Source organism: Berkeleyomyces rouxiae, assembly GCF_048999995.1.
Source record: "Berkeleyomyces rouxiae strain 22BRR77 chromosome Unknown BrBRR77_ptg000007l, whole genome shotgun sequence".
In the NCBI taxonomy this organism is placed as follows: domain Eukaryota; kingdom Fungi; phylum Ascomycota; class Sordariomycetes; order Microascales; family Ceratocystidaceae; genus Berkeleyomyces; species Berkeleyomyces rouxiae.
In genome coordinates this window covers 564,270-581,456 of record NW_027396497.1, presented here as the reverse complement: position 1 = coordinate 581,456, position 17,187 = coordinate 564,270, and the positions used below count along the sequence as shown (strand labels likewise).

The 17,187-nt window shown below is 55.6% G+C and overlaps 6 protein-coding genes across 6 annotated transcripts; 2 read left to right on the top strand and 4 right to left on the bottom strand.

Annotated features, from left to right (window-relative positions):
• Positions 1-1,633: 1,633 nt before the first annotated feature.
• Positions 1,634-4,131, bottom strand: BROUX77_005946 (uncharacterized protein; the record flags this gene model as incomplete). Its single annotated transcript, XM_073750876.1, has 2 exons — positions 1,634-3,320; positions 3,374-4,131. The coding sequence occupies 2 exons, from the start codon at positions 4,129-4,131 to the stop codon at positions 1,634-1,636; spliced, it is 2,445 nt and encodes an 814-aa protein (XP_073603816.1).
• A 1,631-nt stretch (positions 4,132-5,762) lies between these two features.
• BROUX77_005945 (uncharacterized protein) lies at positions 5,763-6,437 on the top strand (the record flags this gene model as incomplete). The annotated part of the gene is made up of 1 exon (XM_073750874.1): positions 5,763-6,437. The coding sequence occupies one exon, from the start codon at positions 5,763-5,765 to the stop codon at positions 6,435-6,437; it is 675 nt and encodes a 224-aa protein (XP_073603815.1).
• Positions 6,438-6,844: 407 nt separating this feature from the next.
• Positions 6,845-9,173, bottom strand: BROUX77_005944 (uncharacterized protein; the record flags this gene model as incomplete). The annotated part of the gene is made up of 4 exons (XM_073750873.1): positions 6,845-6,958; positions 7,027-8,682; positions 8,743-8,970; positions 9,120-9,173. The coding sequence occupies 4 exons, from the start codon at positions 9,171-9,173 to the stop codon at positions 6,845-6,847; spliced, it is 2,052 nt and encodes a 683-aa protein (XP_073603814.1).
• A 1,771-nt stretch (positions 9,174-10,944) lies between these two features.
• On the top strand, positions 10,945-12,225 carry BROUX77_005943 (uncharacterized protein; the record flags this gene model as incomplete). Its single annotated transcript, XM_073750872.1, has 1 exon — positions 10,945-12,225. The coding sequence occupies one exon, from the start codon at positions 10,945-10,947 to the stop codon at positions 12,223-12,225; it is 1,281 nt and encodes a 426-aa protein (XP_073603813.1).
• Positions 12,226-12,545: 320 nt separating this feature from the next.
• Positions 12,546-15,822, bottom strand: BROUX77_005942 (uncharacterized protein; the record flags this gene model as incomplete). Its single annotated transcript, XM_073750871.1, has 3 exons — positions 12,546-13,539; positions 13,651-15,508; positions 15,609-15,822. 3 exons carry the CDS (start codon positions 15,820-15,822, stop codon positions 12,546-12,548), a joined length of 3,066 nt encoding a protein of 1,021 aa, XP_073603812.1.
• A 641-nt stretch (positions 15,823-16,463) lies between these two features.
• BROUX77_005941 (uncharacterized protein) lies at positions 16,464-17,056 on the bottom strand (the record flags this gene model as incomplete). The annotated part of the gene is made up of 4 exons (XM_073750870.1): positions 16,464-16,541; positions 16,610-16,795; positions 16,878-16,938; positions 17,004-17,056. The coding sequence occupies 4 exons, from the start codon at positions 17,054-17,056 to the stop codon at positions 16,464-16,466; spliced, it is 378 nt and encodes a 125-aa protein (XP_073603811.1).
• Positions 17,057-17,187: the final 131 nt, after the last annotated feature.

Below are 17,187 nucleotides of genomic sequence, written 5' to 3'. Positions count from 1 at the left end.
CCTGGCGGTTCAGCCAGTTAGCCTGGACCCGAAGAGTGTGTCTGTGTCGTCCTTTTTTGTTCAGCCTTTTGCTCGGTTTGTTGGAGAAGCAGTAGTCAGTCAGTCAGTCAGTCATATGGTATGCTTGCATAGTCTTCATGGTCTCTCCTCCCCCGGACCCCAACAGGCGGGAAGAGCGAGAAAGAGAGAGACCTGGTACCATCAGGCCGCCGCGGCCGTGAATAGAACACTACTAACAGTAAGGTAGGTAGTGTCTGTATGCTACAATCTCCAAGTCTGCGTGCGTGCATATGGTGGCATGCGTGATGCAACTGTGACGGCGTTTCACGTCACGCCCTTGGACTTGATCCACTAAACAGTTGGGTCGTATCCATTTATCCCGGCATCTATCGCAGCTGGTCTCCTCCAAGCTGTAAGCTGTGGTGTTGGCCGTCGTGTAAGTCAGCTAAACTCCGGTTCATGGAGGAAACCAGCGTCATCCAATATTGGGAGATACTTTTGTAGTTTTTAGCTGTTGATTTGCACGAACGAAGGGCTAATCCACCATAGTGGTGCGTTTGATGTGACGTAGCTGTAGTTGAGAGATGAGGGTCATTGGCTCCAAGTAGACGGTGTAACTTGAGCAGCCCATCGTGTTGTTATCTAGTGTTTTCCAATGTATAGAGACCATGAGTGGATGAAGTCTGCCCCAGCAAATAATTTATCTTTCTATCTCTTTCTCCGTCAGACTCTGCGTGTGTTCCCTCCCCATATCCCGGGCTATCTTTTCAGGCCTCCTGGGTCTACATGCATGTCTTGCTGATGATTTACAAAAAAACAACAGGCCTCTTTTTTTTTTCCTTTTTTTTCTTTTTTTTTTCCACAAGCGGTGTGCAGAACCGCCTGATTGTTGGATTCTTGGCCTGGTCCTGTGTGTGATGCACATATAAAGAAAAAGAGAAAGGAAAAAAAAAAAGAGAAAACAGCGGCCCGCGGATCCGCGGATGCAAAGCCAACAATACTACAGCCTGCTTGTGCGACCTTGATTTCCTCTAGGGTTAATTACAGGTTTGTGTCTAGTTGAGCAACTATAGCCAGATAGTTAGTTACATGCATATTCAAAGTTCAAAGAAGACCGCGCGTTCTGTTTCAACGACGGCAAAGAAAAGAATCAAAGAAAACAGAACAACACACGTCAGCTGACGAAACTGTCTGCCTTTGTCTTGGAAGAAAGAAGAAAAACAAAAAAAGAAAGACACTGTGGATTGACTCCTGTATCACGGTGTGATATCCCGACAGACATCTATCAAAAAAAAGCCTCTCTATACTTGTACTTCGCTTCTCTCTCTCTCCATTTCGCAGAGAAGAGGGGGGTCATGTCATACTACATATACCAGTGTTTCAAGGAGAGACAAGCCCGAAAAAAAGAGGGAAAAAAAAGAGTAATTCAACATGAACATGAAATACGAGACGAGAAGAAAAGAAGAAAAACAAGAGAGAAATGCCATCAAAACCAAAAAAAACAAAGTAATAATAATAAAAGAAAGGCCACTACTTCACTCCAACTTCTCCTAGACGGAAAGAAGAAGCAGAAAAAAAGCGGCGTCCTATCGTCTTGCATTTAAACACAAAGCTATCTGATCTGTACATGGCATCACGCTGGATAGTACATTGACTGTGGATACATGTAATAGCCTCCCCCATTCTGATAGTATTGGCCATGATCGCCGCCGCTGGCGTACATGGGGCTTGGTGCTTGGCCGGGGCCCGGAGCCGCCTGGGACGGGGGTCCGCCAACCGCCTGGGACGGGTTATAGTAGTATGTCATTCCGTTGATCTCGCGACTGACGGTCGAGTTATGCATCGTTGCCTCATATCCGTGGCCGTGTTGGGGCCCAGCCATGGGGTCTGACACTGGCGCCATGTAGTGGTACTCGTGTAGGGGCTGATACTGGTGCGGCGCATGTTTGTGGTCGTACGGAGCAACCGGGGTATAAGAAGACACGGGACTATACTGGTTCGGGGCAGTGTAGTATGGCTGCTGCGCAGAAGAAGCAGATGGCGGCGGCGGCGGCTGTGGCAACCCGGAATACATGGGCGGTGGTGCAGGACGTGTGCCTGGCTGGAACACAGGTGCATGGATAGCCCGCTCGGGGATCTGCTGGTTGGGATGTTGCGGTTGGTGGAAATGGTGAAGTGGTGGAAACTGGTTCTGGAAAGCAGCGTTGTTGGGGCTGTACTTGGGCGTAGATGCAGGTTCGGGTGCAGGCTGCGTGGTGGCTTGTGCATGTGGAACTGAGGATGAGACAACTACAGCATCGCCGGAAGTGGTGGTCTTGGGAGGGGTAGGATTGCTGGGTTGCTGGGCAGATGCAACCGAGGCATCAGTAGAGGGGCGCCGATTTGAAGACGACGGGCTTGTGGCTTCTGTAGCGAGTGGTGCTTGCAGAGGAGGTAATGAAGCGGATGGTGAAGACGTGGTTACTTGAGGCTCAGCACGGCCCAGGGTCGGGGCTGTAGTTGAGACGGGAAGTTGAGCAGAAGCAGCAGGAGCTTGGGTCAGACTCTGTGCTAGAGGCTGGGCCGGAGGCTGGCCCATGTGCTGGCCCGATCTCGCCTGTGCTGGCATGTACGGCAGGCTTTGTACTGGTGGAGGAAGCTTCACTTTGAGTCTCACCGAGTCAGACATGGGAAGGACTGGCCGAGAAACAACAGGTGCTGCCGGGGAAAACATGACGTCAGCAATTGACGATCGGCGGCTGGCAGCCAAGCTCGGCACAAGACTGGCCGAGTAGAAGCTGCTAGCACCGCCGTAGATGCTGGGGGCTCGCGAGTAGGTGCTCATGGAGCCATACTGCGAGCGCTGGCGGATGGCCTTGGACTTTTGCTGGTTTGGCCGCAAGGCTCTCGGGATAAAATCAAAGGAGCGGTCGTTGGCTGGCAAGACCAGTCTCATGTGATCTCCAGGTAAGCGGACCTGCACGGGCTTGTCCCGGCGAAGGGGAGGACGGTGGTCGGGCAGCTTGGTGTACTGCTTGAGACGGAAGCCGTCGTAAAGCTTGGGGTGAGGCATCCCGGGGATAGCCACGCGCATTCGGACATTGCCAATGTGCTTCTCTGAAGAAAGACTCCGATCGATGCGCTCAGTGCTTTCGGGCTGTCTCTTGAGATGGTACTCGGAATGCCGGCTACCGGGGTGGTTGTTGATTTCACCAGAGCCGTAGGCATAGTGCATGACGTCGGCGTGCTTGTCATGAGCCCATTGCGCTGGCGTGGGGTCAGTGTAGCTGTTGCGGTAGAAGCGAGTGGAGGCGTTGCTAGAGTTGGGATAAGACATGCGCCTATGTGTATTAGCAACGGGGCTCGGCATGTGACAGGATGGGAGGATACTCACTGGTGATTCCCGTAGTGTCCCGAGTTGGCGTTGTCGTAGCTTGACCGACCACGGCCACCGTAGGAGCTGTTGGGTCTCGCGGGACCATGGCCCAGGCCGTTGTGATTGTGGGAATAGCGGGTGTTGGGCATGAAGAACGAGTTGGGAGCAGGAGGGGGGCCGGGGTGGTAAGAGGGCTGGTTCCGCGGCATGGGCTCTCTTTGGCGGTTTTCTGGCCTTGGCATGGTCTCGGATGCAGAGCTCACAATCAGGGGAAGCGGATGTTTTGCTCCGTGATTTGAATGGGCGGCCGAGGTGTCAGGCAGTGTGGTGGTTGCAGGGGCAGCGCTGGAAGCAGGAGCCGAAGGGGGAGCTGATTGTGAAGGGAATATAGGGCGAGATGTGGATTTTTGACAAGGTGACGCGGGCGCGGAAGCTGCAGTAACCCCCTTTGCTGTGGTCGGGGTGGCGGTAGGCGTGACGGTGGCAGCGGCGGTGATGGGGGCGGTAGCAGACTTGTGGTTGGATTTGGGCCTGAGCTTGGACGCAGCATTGTGGAAGTGATGGGTGGACGACGTGAGATCTCTCGCATCGTGGTGCGATGCCGTGTCGTCCATGTTGCTGGTGTCGCTGCTGCCGCTGGCAAATATTTGATCGTCACTATTGAGGGAGTCGCTAACAGAAGCATCGTCGTTGAGGGACCGTGCCTTGTGCGGAGGGCGGAGGCCAAACTTGCGGGAGCGGGAGCGGCGAGTCGAGTGGCCGCCGACGGATGACATGGTGGTGCTGGATCTGGCGGGTATTAAGCAGGAGGGAGTGAAAGGGCGAAAGAGTCGAGGTGAGTCGAGTCGGGACGGAGAAGGCAGAGTCCAGATCAAGGCTTCGGTCGGGTTGGAGAGGGATGCAGTCAATCAATGAATGACGGACGCGGTGAAGGCGAAAACAACAAACAACTCGGGCCAGGCCAGGCCAGGGCGGGTGAGGGTGAGGGTGAGGGTGAGGGTGAGGGTCAGGGTTGGGTGGAATTAAAAGTCAGCCGGCCGACAGTCAGCAAGAATGAGTCTTGGGGCCAAAAGGCAGGGCAGCATGCAAGGAGAGGTGCCAGAGGATAGATAAACAGATATATGGACGGATAGATGGGATGGCCACTGGGGCAGTATAGCAGCTGGTTGGAAGCTGGAGGAAAACAATGCTGAACAAGTTGGACAAGATATGCAGTAACTAAGTATGAGGCGGATGAAAACAGAGATGAGATGCTGGAAAATAGGGCGGGCCGTCACGACGACGACGATGACAAGGTAGAAAGGAGAGAAAGGGCCCTGTGTATGTTTGGGTGTTTAGGGAAGGTCAAGCTGGTAGCTCGCAGAGGTTTGGGCCTGGAAGCTTGGACAGGCAGGTCGGCCAGCTGGAGCTTCTGGGGGAGGACAAGGGTTAGCCGACCAAGAGGAGAGGGATGAGGGTTAGGGCGACGCTACCCGACAAGACGATGCGATGGCGATAATACAATGCTGGGGGAGACCGAGGAGGAGAGAAGCAAAGAAAAGAGCAGCAAGTTAAGCACAGCATGGCAGCACACATTTTGCATGTCGCTTGCCCGCCAGCCAAAGTATCGGGCAGCCAGGCATGAATGAGAGCCCTCCCCCCTTCAAAGCAGAAGCTGTGTCTGCCAGCCCTGGACTCTTTCCCATCACAGTGTGCAGTTCGTGACAAAAAGAAAAGGACACCCGACAGCAGCCAGCTCAGGTTCGCCTCTACCGCTATTGGCAAGAATATGACATGTTGTTGCACTCGCTTCTTCCCTTCCATTTGCGTGCTTCTGCTTCTGCTGGGGCTGGCTGGCCGCCGGAGCATCTGCCGATACACCATACACCAGCAAATCTACTCCTGCGGCTACAACACATGTGTCTGTAGCTACATATGGACTCTTCCTTTTACTTGTACGTGCATGCTCCCGCTGCAACACCGCCACCCGATGCACTCACTCACCCACTGCTCTCTCTGTTCAGGCTTCCTATGGGAACAGGCCTATGTGATGTGATATGAGCAGGATGAAATGTCCAGCCAACGGGCTTACATGCTTGGCCTACAGCGCGCCTGCTCCTGACTAAATCGCAACCCCTCCCCGGGCCTGGCCCCCACTGCTTAATTGTTCCCGACTTTATCGAATTGCTCTCTCTTATCGATTGGAGCCTTGTCCGTACCAGCAGCTCGGAGAAGCTTTGTTCATCGTGTGGAAGCTTCAATTGCAACCCGCCGACCATCCTTGGCTCGCTAATAACTAAATCCAACAGGCCCCATAGAGTCAACAGCCAACAGCCATCTGTCATCCTCTCAGCGCCATCGCCATCGCCATCACCGCCTTCACTCCAACCGCCCGCTCCCCCATCACCGCTCCCCCACTACCGCCGCCATGTCCTCCAACCTCCTCCACGCCTCGCCCAACCTCTCGCAGCACCTCTCCGACCCGTCGCTCACCCCGCTTCTCACAAGCGCCTGCTCGCAGCCGACGCTTGAGTCACTGACCGTCCTAGCCTCGGCCGCCCTGACCGCCGACGCCGCCCTCACGCACCTCAACATGGGCGCGCCCATGCGCATCCTCGTCGAGTACGACGCCGAGCCGCCGTCGCCGTCGCTGTCGTCCATTTCGTCGCTGTCATTTTCCACCCCCGCGCCCTTGGCCATGCCCGCCGCTGCGACCCAGGTGCTTGGAAGCGCCGCTGGCACTACAACCAACAACATCAACAACAACGCATCCCACGCCCGAAACCCCTACCTCTTCCCTTCCTCGGGCTCCACGTCCGGCCCCGCCGCCCACGCTACCTCCTCCACGCCCTCCTGCCCCGCCTCGGGCCCCATCCTACTACACTCCTTCATTGCGCCGCCCGAGCGCCATGACCACGACGACCCGGCCCCTGGCCCCGTTGAAGAGCCGCCGCTGCTGGTCGCTACCGTCGTTGGTGTCTCGGGCGATGTGACGGGCGAGGCACGCCGTGCTGCGAGCCGCATCGAGCGCATTGCACGTGATCTACATCGCGAGTGGGAAGCTGAGGAGAGAGAAAACACTGCGGATGCTGTGAGCTCGTAGATTGTGAACGAGTTTGTCTTCTGGTCCGGTGGCTGGGTAGTACTAGGTTGGCAGGATATTAAAAGCGCAAAAGTAGGTAGATGTAGAGTGCTGGGATCCATTGACAGAATTTTCCTTTTTTCTTTGTTTTGCAACAGTGACGTCATCTACACGATTGGCTTTTTTTGCACTCACATGCAACAGGTGCACGGGAGGAAACATGGCGTATTCATGGTAGTATTACGGTCATTATATATTCATTCGTTATCCTATGTGTGAATCATCCGCCTATAGCCATTGGCCAACTAGTAAGAACAACTGTTGTATCTGATTGGCATCACCAATCACCATACACAGCATCTAATTCTTTTTCTTGCGACCGTGCTGGGTCCAGGCTTTTTTTCCTCTGCCCTTTTTACCCATTTGATTTAGGCAATCTGCTCAAAGGCACGTCTGAGAGTCGAGCGGACGGGAATGCCCTTCCAGAAGTCAGCGGTAGCAGCAGCGCGCTTGGCGATACCCTCGGGGGTGAACTCGAACTTCTGTAGCACAAAAAAAGAGTAGTGTTAGCAATCTGCATTAGAGAGAGTTTTGAACGGAATAATCTTACCTTGTAGACATCCTTGACAGCTCCGGAAGCACCGAAACGGTTGAGGCCAAACTGCTCGTGGGCGTACTTCTCCCAGCCCAGAGTGGTCATGGGCTCAACCGACATGGCGGGGATCCCGTCGGGCAGGACGCTCAGTCTGTACTCGAGAGACTGCTGGTCAAAGACCTCAGTGCAAGGCATGGAGACAATGCGGGCCTTGATGCCCTGCTCGGCCAGGACCTTGGCAGCATCAACGCAGATGTTGACCTCGGAACCAGTCGAGACAATGGTGACCTGGGCACCCTCGACTTCGGACAGGACGTAACCACCCTTGGCGGCCTTCTCGATGCTGGAGCCCTCGAGCTGAGGCAGGTTCTGGCGAGATAGAGCCATGATGGTGGGGGCGTGCTTGTTGGTGAGAGCGACGTAGTAGGCACCAGAGGTCTCGTTACCGTCAGCAGGACGCCAGACCATGCAGTTGGGCAGAGCACGGAAGTGAGCCAGAGTTTCAATAGGCTGGTGAGTGGGTCCATCCTCACCCAGGCCAATGGAGTCGTGGGTGGCAACCCACAGGGTGCGGACGTGAGACAAGGCCGACAGGCGGACAGCACCAGCGGCGTAGGAAACAAAGTTCAGGAAAGTACCACCGTAGGGCAGAATGGTACCGTAGGCAGCCATACCGTTCATGACAGCTCCCATGGCGTGCTCACGGACACCGTAGCGGATGTAGCGGCCAGAGTAGTCGCCTAGGCCGGTCTGGGGAGCCTGGAAGTCAACAGCCTCCTTCCAGCGGGTCAGGTTGGAGCCAGTCAGATCGGCGGAGCCACCAACCAGCTCGGGGACGGCACTCTCGATCTTGGACAGGACAATCTCGGACAGCTTGCGCGAGGCGACGGCGGGATCGCTGGGGGTGTAGGTAGGCAGGGACTTTTCCCAGCCAACGGGCAGATCGCCGGTTTGGCGGCGGATGAGGTCAGCGTGCTCGGCGGGGTAGGCCTCGGCGTACTTGGACAGCAGAGCGTTCCACTCCTGCTCGGCAGCGGCACCCTCGGCGGCGTGCTTGGCGTAGTAGTCGTAAACCTCCTGGGGAACGGAGAAGCTCTGCTCGGGGTTGAAGCCGAACTTGGACTTGAGCTGCTTGATGTCGTCGGCCTTGAGGGGAGCGCCGTGAACGGAGTGGGTACCCTGAAGAAGGGAGCCGTAACCAATGGTAGTGTGGAGCTTGATCAAAGAAGGCTTGTTCTTGACGGCCTGGCACTCCTTGATGGCCTTGGCAATGCCCTCAAGATCGTTGTCACCGTCGTCGACAGTCACGACGTGCCAGTCGTAGGCCTCGTAGCGCTTGACAACGTCCTCGGTGAAGGCGACGTTGGTGTTGCCATCAATGGAGATGTGGTTGTCATCCCAGATGCAGATCAGGTTGCCCAGCTGCAGGTGGCCAGCCATGGAAGAGGCTTCGGAGGAAACACCCTCCATCAGGCAGCCGTCGCCGAGGAAGCAGTAGGTGTAGTTGTCAACAATGGGGAAACCATCCTTGTTGAAGACGGCGGCAGTGTGGGCCTGGGCCATGGCCAGACCAACGGCGTTGCAGATACCCTGTCCCAGAGGACCAGTGGTGACCTCGATACCGGGGGTGAAGTGAGCCTCGGGGTGGCCGGGGGTCTTGGAGTCGATTTTCTGGTGGCGTGTTAGCAGGGGGGGCCAGAGGCCAGGGCGGAGGGGCCGAGCAGGACTTACGCGGAAGTCCTTGAGGTCCTGGATGGAGACATCGTAGCCAAACAGGTGGAGCAGAGCGTACTGAAGCATGCAGCCGTGGCCGTTGGACAGCACAAAGCGGTCACGGTTCAGCCATCTGGTGCTCTTGGGGTTGAACTTCATGAAGTTGTTGAAAAGGACGTGGGCGACGGGGGCCATGCCCATGGGAGCACCGGGGTGGCCCGAGTTGCTGTTGAAGGTGGCATCGACCTGGAGGCGGAGAGCGGGGGGAGGTTAGTTTCGGCGACTAATTGGGCGGAGGGGCGGAGCGGCAGAGGGACGGCGTGGCGGGATGATGGAGACGGGGCTGCAATTGGAGAGGATTGTTTTTTATAAAAAAAAAAAAAAAAAAGACTCACAGCAAGGACGCGGATCGCGTTGATCGCCAGCGTATCAATGTCGGAGAAGCCCATGATGGAATTGGTGGTGTGAAGATTGTTGGCTGAGTGGTGTGGAGGGGCGGAGAGATGAAGAGGAAGAAGAAAAAAGGCGGAGAGGAAAAGAAGGAGAAGAGGGGCAGACAGTAGAAGGGGAAGAAGTCAAGAGAAAAGGGAAACTGCAAAAGGGCAAGGCGAGACCGGCCGTGCTAAGAGTTTTATGTTTTTATTTTATGACCCAAGGAGGAGGGGCAGAAAACCAGAGCTTCTCCAGCCCGAACATCCGTTTTCTCTTCTCTTCTTCTTTTCGCGCTCTTGTTTTTTTCTCGCCGTGCAATCTTAGTGGCCGCGCAGCCTTCTTTCGTGTTTCTAGGCGTGGGCCGGAACAGTGCTGATACCGATTATGACACAGCTCAGCAAGAGCGGCAACGATTGAGTCTCTGGTGGTCTCTAATGACGAAGCTGCCAGCTCGGCCACAGTGCGCCACACGGCCCGCCATGGAGTCCGAGTCTATTGGTAAGCAGCCCGGATCTCCGCTGTTCAGTGCAGTATACCACGTTTGCTGTGCACTATGTCTATGGCCCTGGCCCTGGCTGTAAGCCTCCGTCCACTGAAACGCTTGCAAACACCCCTGGCGAATGACACGGCGACTCTAAGCCGTTCACCCTAACCCCGCCTTTACTAAGGCCCGATTCCCGACTCCCGCCGTCGTATCAACCTCAACTCACACACAGCACGCACCAGGGACCGTCTCACTGCTTGATCGTGTCGCAGCATCTCGCGCTCCAGCCAGCACGCACTATGCAAGCCGACAGATAGGTGCAGCCACGAAACCAAGGCCACGTGCCCTCGGCGTCCCTCTCTTCCACATACGCCGTGCGGACACCCGGGTCTGCGCACTGTCTCTCTGTTTTTCCCAACATGCCCACCTACCTACTCTGCTTGAGAGCGCTGGCTAGCTCCTCTTTACCTGTTGAGGTGCTTCGTAGCTGTGGTTATTGTTGAGGGGATATGGGGGGAAAAAGAGGGTACCTGGATCGGTAGGACAAGGTTACAGGCTACAGGGGGTTCTTGGTTGGACAAGGAAAGAAGCCTTCTCACAAGCAAAGGCCCTGACTTACGGCTCACGCGTTTTGCTTCTCAGCCGCCATGCTGCCCGGTGTTGAAGCGGGAGCATACACGTACAAGGTCTGCCGGCACATGCTTGTTGTACTTGGCTTGGTTTTACTTTCACGGCTGTCCCTGCATCTCAAGATTGGCGCGCTTACCGGCCCCGGGGCTCGCAGTCCGGTACCAGCAGCAACCACAGCTCATCTCTCCTTGCTAATATCACTGCCATAGTGCCCGGTATACTATCAGCGTCGGCCAGGCATATGTACATGTGTATGTAATTATCTTCATCAGTCCTTCGACGGTGATAAGTCGACACCTCGCTCCGCTCTCCAGCAGCCGGGCCAATCATGGTGGGGCGGCTGATAATTTGTCCCCAAGACATCGATGCCAACCCTTATGTCCAGCCAGTCGCTAGCCCAGAACTCTCCAGGGTTAGCCGCATATTTTCAACCCGCCCCGCCCCCACCGCAAAATTATATGCTCTTCTCGCTGTGCCGGGCTTCACAATAGCCCAGGCTATTCACATTCGCCTACTATTCTCACACCTCTCCTCTTCTACCAGGAACCAAATTAACACACTCGAAAAGCACTCCCACTTTCACGTACCCTAAAGTCATCCATACCTCCCCCGACACTTCCCCCCTCCCCTTCTCTGATTGCCAACCGCCTCCCCTCATCCGCCTGACCTGTCCAATGGCGCACACCAAGGGCCGCAGTTCGCGCTGTGCCTTCCAGCCACGGCCCAAGAAAAAGGCCCCGGTGCCCGGCCCCGCGCGAGTCGCCAAGGACCCGCTGCCAGCCGAGCAGCGCGCGCACTACCAGCTCCTGCTGCGCATGTTTGCCTCGACGTTTGCCGCCGAACTGGCCGCAGAAGACCTGCACAGCGCCATTCAGGACGTCAAGAAGGCGCTGTACGAACGCGACTTTGCCGCAGCCTTTATGAACCCCGAAGGCTTGCCGTCGTATGCGGCGCGCTGGAGCCCGACGCGCGCGGCTTGCTATGCTGGCGTCTTGGCTGAGCTGGAGACCCGGGCGCTGACGGGTGCTGGCGAAGATGGACACGAGGACGGCAGAACTACTGGTGACGAGAATGCCGACGAAGGCGGCAATGCCGACGCAACTACAGAGTCAGACTCGGCCGTAGTGGTACAACGGTCCGCTACCCCCCTGGAGATCGTTGCACTGGGCGGCGGTGCCGCTGAGCTCGCCGCCGTCGGCTCGCTGCTCGCACAAGACCCATCTTTCGCCGCGTCGCTAACCATTCTTGATTCCGGCCCGTGGGGCTCTGTGCTAGAGCGCCTGCAGACCGGGCTAACCACTCCGCCGGCGCTGTCCAAGTATGCGAGCGCGTCGGCACACGCGGCTAATCACGCTCTGCTTGAAGAGCCTGAGCGATTGAACGTGCGCTTTGAGCAAGCCGATGTGCTAGAGCTCGCAGCACAAGTGGCCGCCGCGAGATCTACAGCCGACGGGGCTGGACCAGGCGAAGCAGGAAGCGCAGAAGCGGAAGCAGCGCAAGCAGCAGCTGCGGTCCCAGACGCGCTGCATGCAGCCGTCTACGGATCAGCCACGGCGGTGCCGCGCCCGGTGCTCGTGACGCTGCTCTTTGCGCTCAACGAAATGTACGCCGCGTCGCGCGGCAAGACGACGGTGCTGCTGCTCGCGCTGACGCGACTGCTGCCAGTCGGGTCGCTGCTGCTGGTCGTGGACAGCCCCGGGTCGTACTCGGAGGCGACGGTCGGCCGCGAGATGCGCCGCTACCCGATGAAGATGTTGCTGGAACATACGCTGTTGCGCGAGGAACGTGGCGTGCGCAAGGAAAAGGCGTGGGAGCTCGTGGAGTCGCAGGATTCCGTGTGGTTTCGGATGCCCGACGGCTTGGAGTATCCGATCCCGCTGGAGAATATGCGCTACCAGAAGCATGTTTATAAATTGGTGAAGCCAGAGAGTAGGACAAATAAAAAGTCTGACTGAGACTAAAGCGGGCAAGTGGTAAGGCGCAGAAAGGTGTCAAGACGGACTGCCATTGCGCTACAATGAAGCTATGATTGCAGCTGGGGTTAAATTCGAGTATAGACGGTGCAAAGCCAGCACCATGCCGCCATCACAACCATTGGCACAAGAGACAAAAAATGGAGAAGAATGTAAGTATCAATAAAATGCAAAAATGCAACAATATACATACCGCCAAACCGAGGAATTAAAAATGAACATGAAGCTCCAGACCTGCAGAACAGGCACAACGACCGAGGAAACCCACCCGCTCTAGAACACCCGACAAGGTGCCACATGACTCAAGACGCCCACACCATCTTCTTGATCGCATAGCCCAGCGTATCAAACAGCCCAGTGCTTTTCCTGGCCTCGTCCAACGAAATCACATCGGCGCGCTGCACAAGCGACCGGGGCGCGGCGCCTGCCTCGCGCGGCGTATGCAGCGTGACCAGCCGCTCAATCTCGGCGCAAATCGCATCGATCCGCTGGACCTCTGTCAGCGGGCCTCCGGCCGCCGCCGCCGACGCAGCGGTGTTGTTGTTGTCGTCGCGAGCGCTCGCGGGCGCCCATGTCGTGTATGTCGCCTTGAAGGCCATGAGGCGCTGTGGTGGTGCGCGCGGCTTGCCCGACAGCAGCTCGGCAAGGCTGGAGGGCAGGGCGGCGGCGCTCGATGTTAACGCGGCGATAGAGGGCGAGGCAAGGTCGATGGCAGATGGAGATGGGGTGGTGGTGGTGATGGCAGCGGGCGTAGCAATGGAGCGGTCATCGGTGGCAGAGGGGCTGGTGTGACTTTCGCCAAGAGTGGAAAGCGTGCGCGTGTTGGTCCGGATGACGTCTTCCTTGCCGGGGCGGTAGGTGACGAGAAAGCCGACATTTCGCTGCTCGTCCATGTGCAGGGCGGTGGTGGTAGATGTAATGTAGACGCCAGCCTTGACAGAAACCACATGCGAGAGATCGGCTCTCTCAAAGGACGACACCTTATCAAGACTCCAATCATAGCGACATAGGTACAAGGCAGAATCAGTCAGAAGCAGCACAACTTCCTGGAATGGATCAGACTTGAGAGTGTCAGGATCATGTGGAGATAGAAGCACCCATCCGCCGATGAACTCCTCGTTCTCATCGGCGACTACCCGCTTTTGACATTCCTCGATGGCCTGTTCTCGCATTCGTGACATGGATATTGCAGGGTCCTTGGTCATCATGTTGGCCTCGAATTCGTCAAAGACCATGGAGGTGACATTTCCAAGAACAAAGTCGATGGCGGCCTGGCTGAAATAGTCGTTGACCATTCTGAGAGAAAACAAAAAAAGAATGTTAGTGACAAAAGAAAGCACGATAATATGTAAACATGAAGAGAAAAAAAAGGAGAAGAAGAAAGAAAAAAAAGAGAAAAAAACTCACCCGTTATAGAACCGCGTCAGTGACAACCCAATGTCATTGAGTGTCCCTCGATAGTCTCTTTTCTTGAACCGTGTATAGTCACCCTTCATGGCAGCCGTTGACGCATACTGGTTTGACACAGCGTCGCCATTGTCTGCCCACAGCGTGTTGAACCAGGCCGTCTGCTGGTCCAGCTGCATGCTCATATCATAGCCTAGCTCCTTAAGCTGTGCCTCCAGCACATGTTTTGCGAAGGAGCTCTGGCAGACGTTTGTTCGGTCCAAGCAGTCCATGCAGTTGGTCCGCAGCACGCCATTTTGCTGCCTCGTGACCTTGCCGTTGACTTGGACGGAGCTGCCGTACTCTTCCAACTGGGGCCGGAGAATGTCGAGCAGTTGGCTGACGTTTTCAAACTTCATGCCACGACAGACATGGTGAAAGTCAAACCACTCAAAGGGTATTAGCTGGTCTATGCTGTCCACATTCTCGTTGCGCTTGGCCACAAAGTCCTGGTATTTCTCTCCAATATTCATCTCGATGCCCTTCTTTTCCACAAGATTCACTAGTTGTATGTAGCCATACATCTTTTGCAGTCGGTCAAAATGCTTGGTGAAGGCAGCGTAGTTGGTCTCTTCCGAGTGCTGAAGTACTGGTATAGGCTTGAGGGAATAGGCTGTTTGTGTGAAGAATAAAGGAATGCTTCCTCTGACTTGCAGAAATGAATATGTCGGCTGGCTAGGATCCCAGTTGACGGATGACAAAATCTGCTCAGTTTCTACACAGTTTGCTACATTGCCCTCATCGTCAATACCACGTCTAAGGTAGCGCAGGCCTGCTCGTTTCGTAGACCGCCGTGAAATTAGAGTGAGCAAAAATGGATTCTCGGTGGGTTTAAGCTTAGCCGGCGCCTCATCGGCATTGTGGCTCGCGATTCCTATTGGCGATGATGACCGCGACGCCGGCGCAGACAAGACGGACAACTCGACTGATTCCTGAAGTACTTCATCCTCCTTTTGAGGCGGGCAACTATCAACGACAAATTGCGTCTGGCCCACAAACCCTTGCATCAGGGGTAGCACAAATGATTCATCGCCGCCGTCTATAAAGGGCTGCGCCATATGGCGGTTCCAAAAATACGTCTCGTCTACCTGACGATACAGCGGCTGGGCAGTATTTTCAAATACGGCGGCCGATGTTATTCTGCGGGTTATGTCGCGATCATACGAAAAGTAAAAGCTGCGTGATGTTCCAAAATACACGCGTAGAGTCCGAACCAGCTTTGGCAGTAGCGTTGGCACGGGTGCGGCGCCAGGAATAGCTAGCGGTGTGTCGCCGTAAAGCAGCCCTGCATCGTCATCGTCGCTCCCGGCAACTGACGAGGCCTTGTTTGACGCTGAAGACGGGTTGCCATTGTCACTAAGGCCCATGTGTCGCTTGTGCTCTAGAAGCCACCCAGCACGGCTGAACCAGCTCTGTGCAAAGCGACCGTAGCTCCCTCGCTTGCTGATGACATTCTCGGCAATACTGCTGGGCTTGACGGGGCTAGTCCCTGCCACAACTGAGGCGTCATATTCACGTGGGATGGAGTCTTCAACATCGTCGTCTTCGGCGATTGTTGCTGCGCCGGCAGCAGTCTCGTCGTCGAGCTCACTATCGCTGGTGTCGCCGTCATTCAAGGCGGTGGTACCATTGCGCGGCGAACGGCTGCGGCTGAGGTGGCTGTTGGTTTTTTTTATGGCGTCTTCGGCATCACGCTGTGAGGAGCATGGGGTGATGGCAACTTCGGTAACAACGTAGACCGGCGCGCCGGCAATTTGTGCGACAGTTTCGCGACGGGTAATAGTTATTAGGAAGCTAAGCTTGGATATCGTCACAAGACCTGGGTCACGCGGCATCGAGTAATCGTTAGTCTTGACAATAGTTATGCTGTATAGATGTATGGTACATGTTGCATCTTGACGCTTCGTTGCAGCACGTACCAATTATGCCAAAAGCTTCAAAGCATGCGGTCGGCCGTGCGGGGGCCTCGGCAGGGGCAGAGAGGGTCGGTGATGACGCCGACGAGGACACAGCAGCCTCACCGTATCGAATCTTGAGCGGCGCCGAAGGCCGGTGTCCCTTGGAAGCCAGAGGCTGGATTAACAGACCATCAGCAACAGCAGAAATAGATAATTTGCGGGCCAGGCCTGGCATTGTGTGCGAAGAAGAACAAGCCTTAGGCAAAGAAGAAAAAGAATACTGAGTAGTTAGAAGATGATGTAAGGCTGGGGGGTATCAACGATTGGCGTGTGGAAGATAAGATGGCGAATATTTTTGGGGGGGGGGGGGGGGGGGGAAATGAAGCCCGAAAGCTGTGAGGCAAAGAGATTTTCTGCCTTGTAGTGAGAAGGGAAAGAGATTGAGAATGAGGAAGGAGCACCCAAACTATGCGATTTCCCGTTTTAGACGTTGAGTTATGAGTTCGGCAGCTGTGGGCGAATAGAAAGTCGCGATCTTGCAAGTCGGTCGGAGCTGTTGAAGCCCGTGGGAATTGAGCGATTCAAGCTCTTGGTCAGCGGGGTCTGGAGTACATGAACAAGACAAGCGACGACAATGAGCTTGAGACGCCAGTGATGGGATGGTTTACCCTGTTCGTTAGGCCGGCAGCTGTTGAAACAGGCGTTGGCGTTTAGGCCAGATTATAGTCTTAGGGTTTCATTCAGGGTTACATCATAAATTTATCAGCATCAGACACCACACGGCACATTCTAGATTTTCCACGAAAACTTGTTCTGTATTTTTATAATATCCTCGGGTCCTAAGACGGCGAATCTCTTGCACGTGGCAGCACGTGCTTAGATGGCCTGTCTCTCGACCTTTTCCTTGATGAGGCGGATGCGGTCAGCCAGCTCGCTGCCCTCATTGGAGGTGATCTAAAGCACACGGCACATGTTAGTGTCTATCTAGGCTCCATGTCTACTATTTCTAGTGGGAAACTTACAGAGACGGAAATGACAGCACGTGAGACACCGCAGGCACGACCCAGAGCAGTCTTGCTGCCGACGTAGATGTACGGGACGTTCTTGTCCTCGCACAGCAGGGGCAGGTGCAGGAGAATGGCCAGGGGAGCGGTGTCGGCGGCCAGGACGATCAGCTCGGAAACGGAGCGGTTCAGGGTCTTGGTAGCCTGTAGGCAGAGAAAGAAGCGAGCGGGCGGGTTAGCGATGATCAGGTTACGTCATGTGATGTCTGGAGTGGTTGTGGCATACCTCGTTGGCACCCTTTTTAAGCTGGCGAGCGTGGTGGCAGGCCTGGACAAGGTCGTAGATCCTGTGGCATCGAGTTAGTCTTGGGTTCGCTGGTGTCGGCTAACAGTGTAGATGTATGCGGCTTACTCCTGCTCGAGAGCCTCATCGGCGCGGGGCCAAACAGCCTGCTGGTCATCCATTGCAAAAGAGTTGGTGGGAGGGTGATATAGAACAATAATAAGAACTCAGGGTTCACTGCGTTGGCTCGCCCTGTCGTGGAAGAAAGAACAAGCGGAAAGGACAAACAAATGCGGATAGCACGAAAGGGTTT